The 9,344-nt window shown below is 36.5% G+C and overlaps 1 protein-coding gene across 1 annotated transcript in view; it reads left to right on the top strand.

The window, feature by feature from the left end:
* ITGAV (integrin subunit alpha V) overlaps nt 1-7,610 on the top strand; it is a 44,580-nt gene extending 36,970 nt beyond the window's left edge. Inside the window, exons 26-29 of the mRNA XM_029965940.1 lie at nt 337-450; nt 544-651; nt 1,666-1,788; nt 2,136-7,610. Of these exons, the coding sequence (XP_029821800.1) occupies nt 337-450; nt 544-651; nt 1,666-1,788; nt 2,136-2,231 (441 nt within the window). The 3' untranslated portion in view covers nt 2,232-7,610. The remainder of the gene's footprint in view (nt 1-336; nt 451-543; nt 652-1,665; nt 1,789-2,135) is intronic.
* The last annotated feature ends 1,734 nt before the right edge of the window (nt 7,611-9,344 follow it).

The following is a 9,344-nucleotide window of genomic DNA, read 5'->3' as shown; positions in this document are numbered from 1 at the left end:
CCTGTCCATCCCCACTCCCGGGTCCCTTCCTGCCTGGCTGCTCTCCAGCCACTCTGTCCCCAGCCTGTAGCGCTGCAGGGGGTTGTTGTGGCCAAATCTGTCGTAGGAAGCAAACATGTTGCCATATCACTGTCTTTCTAACTGCAAACTATAAGTAATTATCTGGTACTGCAGGTTATGTAATGTATTGGAATAGTTTATGGTGCTTTGCCAGGAAAAGAGGACAATAGGGTATGTGTATGTATGTAAAGTAAATGTGATTGAGTAAATGTCATGCCATTTATGGCTTTTCAGATATTTTCATACTTGGGATATCTGTCCTGTTTTTATGTGCAGGGCTGTGGAACTGCTGACTGTTTGAAGATTGTGTGTCAAGTTGGCCACCTGGAAAGGGGAAAGAGTGCAATATTGTATTTAAAATCACGCCTTTGGACCCAAACTTTCATGAATGTGAGTGACTGTGAATATTCTGTCCTTGTTTCTGAAACATTAAAAGTGACTTTTGTATCCACATGCAGTACTAATTTTGTTTTTCTCACACAGAAGGAGAATCAGAATCACTCCTACTCCCTCAAATCATCTGCTTCTTTTAGTGTTATCGAGTTCCCTTATAAGAACCTCTCCTTTGAAGATATCCACAACTCCACAGTTGTAAGTCATTTACATCCAGCTTGAGTTACTTAATCACTTAAAAACTAATACAAAGACAACTATTGTTGAGGAGCATTTTTGTGGCTTGCTCTAACTGTAATTTTACCAGCTATCTGAGTCATATATTCATTTCAGTTATACACATAAAACTGAGGGTAAAACTAGACTAGAGTTGACAATATTTGTATCTTGAAAGACTTAATTGAAAATGAAAAGAAATGATGGTGAACAATCCTAATGTTCTTGTTAATGCCATTGTTGTTAGAGAAATATTTTACCTGAAATTTGTTTTCTGCTATAGTAGCACTTAGAGCTTGAATAATGGACCTTTATTATATTTTATGAAGTATTATGTGAATGAGGAACAAAAAGAGCATCTGTGCCCCAGAGGGTTTCCAAGAGAAAGCAGACAGGGTGCAAACAGAAAGGAATATATAGGCCAGTTGTTTGGGCTGCCAGATTAAAAGTTTTTGGTAAGCACTGTAGCATTTAAAGGTCTGAAGAAAAAGGTTGAAAAGGACTGTGATGGATTTATTTTTGAATATGGTTCCTAATGTCTATTATTAACTGTTTTTTTTCTCTCATAAGCCTTGTGGAGTTGATATTTGTTTCAAAGAATACCACTTTTTAAGAAAAAAAAAAAAAAAACAAACAAAAAGCCCTGAATTATTTTTCTCTCACTCCCAAATATTTCCAGATTCCTACAGTTTTACTGAAAATCATCAAGCATTACAGAAGACACGTTGCCACGTTATCATGATGGCAAATTGCAAAACCAAACAAACCCCAACCCCCCGTTTTCATTTAATGTTAAAATCCTATTAAACTTGGGTCAGCAAAGGCTTTATGTCACCATTAATCTGTAGCTTTTTACTCACATTGGAGTGAAAAAGTAATTTATACTGGATTAAGATTATAATGTCTACAGGATCAAGATACACAAGACTTAAAGTGCATGAATGAGTTCAGCTTGTCATGGGGTGCAGAGTGTGATTTATTGTGTTTTTCTGTCAGGTTACTACAAATATTACCTGGGGCATTCAACCACAGCCTATGCCAGTGCCTGTGTGGGTTATAATTTTGGCTGTCCTGGCAGGGTTACTGCTCCTGGCTGTTCTAGTGTTTGTTATGTACAGGGTAAGTATTGTCTTTTTTTTTTTTCCCTACTAGTGATGTGTTATTTCTTAGAATGGCAGGGGTCTGCAGAGGTGCCTTGGTCCCCTAATCATCTGAACCAGTGAAGTTTTTGGATGACTAAAAGCTTTTCAGCTTCGTCAGGAAGAAGCTGAATAAAAGAGGATATGTCTGTGACTGTGCTGACTTATTTGGTTTAATTTTTCAGCTGATGTTTGCTGCCTTTGGAGGTCAAAAATGTGGAAAAAAGGAGTAGGAAATAAAAGTAATGTAATCAGTTAAGAGGGAAAGAGAAAGGAAGTGTATATTTGGCAAATCACAATGCAATTTCTTTATTCTCTTAATCACAGATGGGCTTTTTCAAACGTGTGAGGCCACCTCAGGAAGAACAAGAAAGAGAACAACTGCAACCACACGAGAATGGGGAAGGAACATCAGAAGCTTAAGCAGAGTTTTATCTGTGAGACATTCTGAAATTTCAAATTGCCTGCATCTTGGTAACAAATATTGGCTTCCCCATCAACAACAACAACAAAAAAAACACTCACAACTGCAGAGCTGCTGGTCTAAGCATCAGCACCTGCAAAATAAGAGCAATATATTTAAATCCTCCTTTTTGTATTAATTTCTGTTCATACCTGCAACTAATGCAGCTGCACTGAGTGGTGGGTGAGAAAAACTCACCTGCTGTGCAGTGCTTTGACTTTGCTTACTGGGATACAGGAGACATCATCTTTTTTGGTTCACGTACCGACTTTCCATGAATTTCTACATGGATTCTGCATTTGCTCTTGAAGCCAACAGTTTCTGTAGGTACTTGTTGCATTACATGTTTAGTTTCGGTTGATTTTTGTTGGAGTACACTACATTTCATTTTCTAGCTCTTCAAAGTTAGTTGCACAAAAAAAAAATGAATGTAGCTTGTTTTACAGAACTGAAGAATGTTCTTTGACCCGTTAACTCTGATGACAGTTTTTTCTCCTGCTCAAAAAAATATGAAATATTCAGTGGAATCATTCACATCTGATAGCTATTCTTGCTGCCCTGCCTGCTTAGTGATCTGTCTTGTGGTTTCCCTCTAGATTTTACAAATACTCTTCTCCCTGGCTTTCTGACTGTGGGGATTGAGCCTACAAACACAAAATGAGCAATAGGAAGCTGGGGCTGATGTCCTTTCTGTGGGACCTAGGGAAAAGATTCAGGGCAAGATCCGAAGACTCTGCTGTGTGTTTCCACAGAGCAGGATCCAGGTGTTGCACAGAATTCTTGGCAGCATAGACTCATTCATGTACTGCCAGGGACAAGATGTTGGATTGTGGCTGCCCACAGACATGCCTGAGGAAATCCATAGCCTGAATGTCCACAAGACAAACCTCCACAGGGTTTGAAATGAAATCTGTATATTACTTGGATTGAGTTTCAGTTTCTGGCAGTGGAGGGAATACCCTGTGACAGGTTACCTGATGCAGGAGCTGTTGTTCATTCTCACATTTTGTGGTTGGCCATGCCTGAGTGCAGGATGGAATAACACAGGGAATGTTTGAACCAGGCTACCTGCCAGCCACGTGGATCCTGGCCACACTCACACCTGCCTTGCCTCCTGCCCTGAGAGAACAGTGAGCTTGTCAAATGAGGCAAAGCAGAGCTGGCAACATGAAAGGATTTGAAAAGAGAAGGTTGATGTGGCTTATTTAATTTCACTCATTGTTTCATTGGCTTGTTTCATTTCACTCATTTATTGGATGTTCCACTGCACAAAAGACATTTCATTGCACAAGACATTTCATTATGTTCAGTACATTTCATTACCAGAAAAGACACTAAATATTTTGTTTCATTGTTGTTTCTTTAAACTTACCGAAGGTCAGTGGTTGAAAGCCACAGCCTTACATCATTCTTAGCCTATTTCCCTCACCACTGGTGTAGCAAAGTGAAGCTTCTTACACTTCTGAGAGAACACAATAGTATTGTCTGTGCTCTTCAGTAAACAAGTAACTACAAATTAGGAGGTGGTTCAGCTTGTAACCACAGGTAACTGTGTTGCACAGATCTTAGAGTGGATATAAACTGTTACGAAGGTGCCATCTATGATAAATTTATAATGTAATTTATTCCCCTTCTGGGAATAAATTACGTTATAAACTCCCTGTGTGCAACCCACATACACAAAGAAGTCTTCTACTGTATTTATACCACTGAGATTTCTATGTAGACAAGCTCTTAAAAGGACAAAAAATCTAGTTGGTTTGGTTTTGTACCTTGGGGTTTCAAAGCTGCTCCTCCCCCATAAATACTGCAAATCCTGCTAAACCCAGAATTCTCTGAAATGAACAGTTTGATTCAAGTCTTATTTCTGCATCCTTTCAGAGGTTTAAAATCCACAAATGGATTTTGTTGTTAAGTCCATTCTTACTCGTTGAACCACGATGGCATCTGAGCCCTTAAGGAAGACAGCACAAAGTCTGTGGGGGCCAGTAGGTACACCAGATATAGGCTTGCATATTTATCCATTTACATGGGTTTGTTTTAGACAGTTTGTTTAGATATGGTTACTTTATATGAAAGGCCATAGGGCATAATTTTGTTTTAACTGAATTTTCGAGGTCTTCAGTGTGGCCAAAAATGTTTTATTTCTTGCCTTTACTTTTAGTGTTGTTGTTACTAGTTCTGTAGTAAAGCATCAGGAGTGAGGCTTTAATCCTGGCCTCAAAATGTGTCTCTGATAGAACAGCATTTCACTTCCTTGTAGTTCACACACTTTGTCAACTGATTATCTGTGTGCAGGGAGATTGGTTTTGCCCAGTCTTAATCTTAGTAGGTTAAGAGGTTTAAGAGACTGGCAGACAGATTATAGCTCTAATTCTTACATGTGTGCTTTCATTACATGTACACACCACGTTGACTTGAAATTTATGAGACTACTTGCATGTCCAGGCGTTATAAGGTGATTAAGAAACTGTTTTAGAGAAGCACCATCAAGATCTCTCCAGCTCACGTGGAAGGGGTACTGCAGCATTGTTAATGCCAGTGCTAACTGCATCCTCATTTTACTGTGCAAACTGGAAACTCATTTTGCTGACTTTCAGGATAAAAAGGTACATTTTGTTGGTACAACTACTGTAGCTACAGAAAGTTTCTTCCTTTTTTGAAGTTACATAAAGTAGTACTTATTTAAGTGATTTTTTTTTTTATTTCCTGCATTCTGCTGGAGAGTAAAAGCAAATAGTTGCTTCTCCCACCTCCACTGATTTCCAGTTTGGTTAAAAAACTCACAGGAGCACAGGAGGGTACAGGTTACTTGGTGAACACAGATGTAAAACCTCAAATTCAGGTTAAAGTAACATTTGTGTTTCAGGGAGGTTCCGAACTGGAAGTTTGCCCGAGTGGGGATGCAGGAAACATTTGGCAGCAATAAGATTCCAGACTTTGTATGTCCTCGTGTCAGTATAAATTTCATACTGACTTCCAGGTGTCGATGTATTCTTATAGCAAATATTGTAGAACGATGGTAAATTTTTTAAAGAAATTTTTAGAAAATGTGTTTTGGAATGAAATTAATGTCTTTGAGTGAAAATTGATGTGCATAAGATGCATACTGGAAGCATTTTAAAAAAATACAAGTACAGAAACAGAGAATTAGCCTTCTTTTGAGAGTTCTGTTTCAGAAGCATATTTTTTATGAATATAAAATCAACAGCTATGTAATTATTTAGACAATAAAAACATTTTAAAAGAGCTATATCTTTTATAATGGAATATTAATTTATATAAGTACTCCAGTTTGCAATTATTGCAGCATCTCATGATCAGTGAAGTGATTTGTATTACAAAATGCATATTATCTATTACTATATCTGACAATATTTTGAAAATGTAAAGCAAGGAACCTAATTTATAGGTTTACATCTCTTTCGAGAAATGATGAAATTGTAGAGAAAGCTTTTTTTTTTTTTAAGTGTGACTGTAAAGTCAAGTATGGTCTATGTTTATCAATATAATTTGAAATCTTTGAGGAAACTTTTTGTATCAAGTTCATAATTTTATTTGTCCCATTTTTCTGTTTTAAATTTTGATTTACGTGTTGAACTTCGATTCGCATAGTGTTTGTGGAAACTTTAAGAAAGTTTATTACATGTGCTCTTTCTTTATAAAGCATTTATTCCAAGGCAATATTTTAAATATTTAATTGTTTCTAAACTGGCGTTAACACTTAAATAATCTTTAAGGTACCCTGTCACGGGTATATTGAGAATATTTTGGCCATAATCAGCATTCTCTTGGTTTTGAAGGATTCATGTTGCACTTATATTTTTGCAACATTTGACTTTGTTGGTGGTTACCCTGATGGTATTTTTTCCCTACACCCTCACAGTCACAGAGCAGTGAAAATTGGGTCAGGTTTTGTCCTTGGTCCAGACTAACATGATCCTTTGCATTCAACACTGCTGGCTGTTAACGAGGGGGAAAAAAAGGATTTTATAAGAGCAAAATGGAAATCCAAACAACGCAAAGGCAGTGGCAGACACCCCACATGAGCCTCACAGCAAAAAGGCTGTGGTTTGCCTGTCTGGGAGGTGGGAAGAACCCGTTGGTTCTCCGTTGGCAGTGGCCTCCTGGCAGGACCAAATGCCAGTTTGGATCACGATGATGTGCTGTGCTCGGATCTGGGTGCGATCGGAACTCTTTGGTACTGAATCTCTCCGTTCTAATTCCCACACGAGCAGCTCCAGTTGGCTGCCAGGTTGTTCATTTTTGTTTGCCTGCAAAGGGATGTGGCATTTGTTGGCCTACACTGTCAGTAAGGACAAACAAACCCGGTGTGTCCAACTGAGGTGAGGAATGAACAGAACAGGACGTTTTTGATCGCCCACATTGGGTGAAACACGATGTATATTCTCAAGTGTATCCATTACTAATTGAGTTATTGAGGACTGGTACAATTAAGTCCATTGTGGAAAGTTGGAGTAGAGGCTGTACAACAGTGGTTTTGAATCTGTAGTGTTACTGCTGTTTCATAGGTGATTATGGTATTTAGGATTTTGGTGTATTTTTTTTCCCAGTGTGTAGAATTTTACTGTTAACACAGGAAATCTAACCTTTCATGCAATGACCTTCTCCAGATATGCTGCATTAAAGTTGAGTAACTTGACCCCTGGCTTTTGCAAAGTGATTGAAGATTTAACGTAGCATTTGAATCTTCAAAAAAAACTTGGACAGGTTTTACTTTTCTAGTCCACAAAGGAAACCTGTATTTGCTATTATACAAATATGCTGAAAATGTAACATGTTATTTCTTTGTAATGGAATTTTTTTGCCTTTTTTGTTGTTTTTTTTGTTTGTTTTTGCTCGTGCATTAAATCAGAAGAGCATTGTTTGCACAAGCAGGAACTTAACACACTAACAAGAGTGCTGCATTTTGTGTTTCTTAGTCATGTAGTAAATATTTGTAAAATAAATGGGAATATTTTCAGTTACTCTGAACTTGTTTCCAAATACATTCGGTACATTTAAAGAGAGCAATATACATTTGAAGTCACCTTATTTTGTATTAAATTATAAATTTTTGAAAAAAAAAACCAAAACAAGTGGGTATTGTGGCACAGTAATTTTGTACTGGTATGAAATATATAGCTATTAAGCTATGGTTTTCCTTTCAACCCATTTGTTTCACCCTAATGCAAATCTGATTGTTTTTATTAGGTTGTATTTTTCTACATATGTATACAATTTCCAAATATTATGATTGGGTAAATTGCGAAATGTAAGCATTGACTTGATTCTGATATTTAGAATTTTGGAATAAAATACCTCTTAATCAACAGGAATTCTGTGTTTGGTTTTTGTTTTTTGTTTTTTTTTTTTAATCTGAGGTGTATTTTTTTAAATGCATTAATTCACCAGCAAATATTTTGTAGTATATGTTTGTAATATAAAGATATCTGCTCAATACAGAAAGATCACATTTACACAACTTTTACATTCTCAGCTCAAGTGGCACATATTAACCTTGAGTCAAAAAAATTTCTAATCACAAGCAAGAAAGAGGATCTATTCACAAATTATATTCTGCCATGAGAAAATTTGATTTCCGACAACAATTTTTTATATACTGCAAATTAACATTTTAGATTTTATAGCTGCCATATCACTGTAGAAAATGGTGACAGTTTGTCCTTTGGTTAGGAAAATTCCCAGAGACCTAGTGTTTCTTTTCTTGTTGTATTATTAGTCTAATTTGATTTTAGCATTACATTTTCTTTTTCTGATTTACAGTCATACCTTTGTGAGTGGGCTGGCAGTAATTATTTGGTGTCACAATAAAGGCATACATGTTTGTTACATTGCTAGAACACATATTTAGAAGTCTATTTTGATACTTTTGAACCCTTTAGAAAACCTCCAGTTAACCTGAAGAAAACTGTCCATGTCTTGAGGTTATTTATGTTTACACAACCCCACTGCCTCCACTGGAGCTGTGCTGCTTTACACTCTCTGGATTTCTGACTCCTTGCATACATGGATGATACTTTACTGCATGCTTTGATAATTAGTTTATAAATGAATTACTGATGCATTAATACTTTATGACATATTACTACATTAATGTTTTTAAATTGCCAGTTCAAGAACTTTTAAGAACACAGAGAACAACTGAAAATATGTTTTTTTAAGTATTTGTATGAACTTATCATCAATATATTGTGTCTTACAAAGAATTAAGGTCAGTGCTGCCAGCCCATCTGAGTAGCCTTGAAAGACTGCAGGAGTTACTGCTGGACATAATTCCTCTGGGAAATACTCAGGTAGTTGAAATAAATTCCTTACTATCAGCTTTCATCTCTTTTTCAAAGAAAAGTTGGTTAAGAAAATATAATCTTGATTATATTTTTGCTGGAATGAGTGTTATTTTGTCCTCTAGTTTTTCTTTGTAATCGATCTAGATATAGTACAAACAATTAATTTCCACATGTGTTATTCCCCCTTTTGGAGCCATTTGCAAGAGAGCTTTTATGAAACATTTAACAGACTATTTTTTTTCCTCCCAGACCTTTATAAATGAATAATTGCTCATATTCATGTCATCAACTTTAATTTAAAATGTTCCATCTGCCAAGTTGGTTCAACTATTCCTCTCAAAATAAGATTTTATCTTGTTAAAAGCCCAAGCCTGCAAACATTTGGAAGTGAACATGTATGTGATCCACCCTTTCTCAATACCACAGATACTCATCAGACAAATTCATAAAGAAAGGAAGCAAATTGCTCAAAGCATGAGCAAGTAGACCCTTTTCTTCCACCTGAGACCACACAATGTTGCAGGGAGTCCAAAATGACTTAATTGTAACAGTGGCTGTGCAGAAACAGAGGCTTTTTCTTTGCAGTGCCCAGATAAAAGGTTGAAATAGGAAGCTTGGTGAGAGGATGTTAATTAGGATGCTAATTCTATGTCAATCCCAAATTTATTTGAAGTAATTGTTAATGGCAATGAATGTATTACCTTGGACTTTACAGAATGACATTACATCATAAGGAAAAATACATTAGATTTTTTTTTTTTT

The sequence above is a fragment of the Manacus vitellinus genome, unplaced genomic scaffold (assembly GCF_001715985.3).
Source record: "Manacus vitellinus isolate BGI_N305 unplaced genomic scaffold, ASM171598v3 scaffold_126_pilon, whole genome shotgun sequence".
In the NCBI taxonomy this organism is placed as follows: domain Eukaryota; kingdom Metazoa; phylum Chordata; class Aves; order Passeriformes; family Pipridae; genus Manacus; species Manacus vitellinus.
The sequence above is the reverse complement of the archived record's forward strand: the minus strand, read 5'-3'. Positions and strand labels throughout refer to the sequence as shown.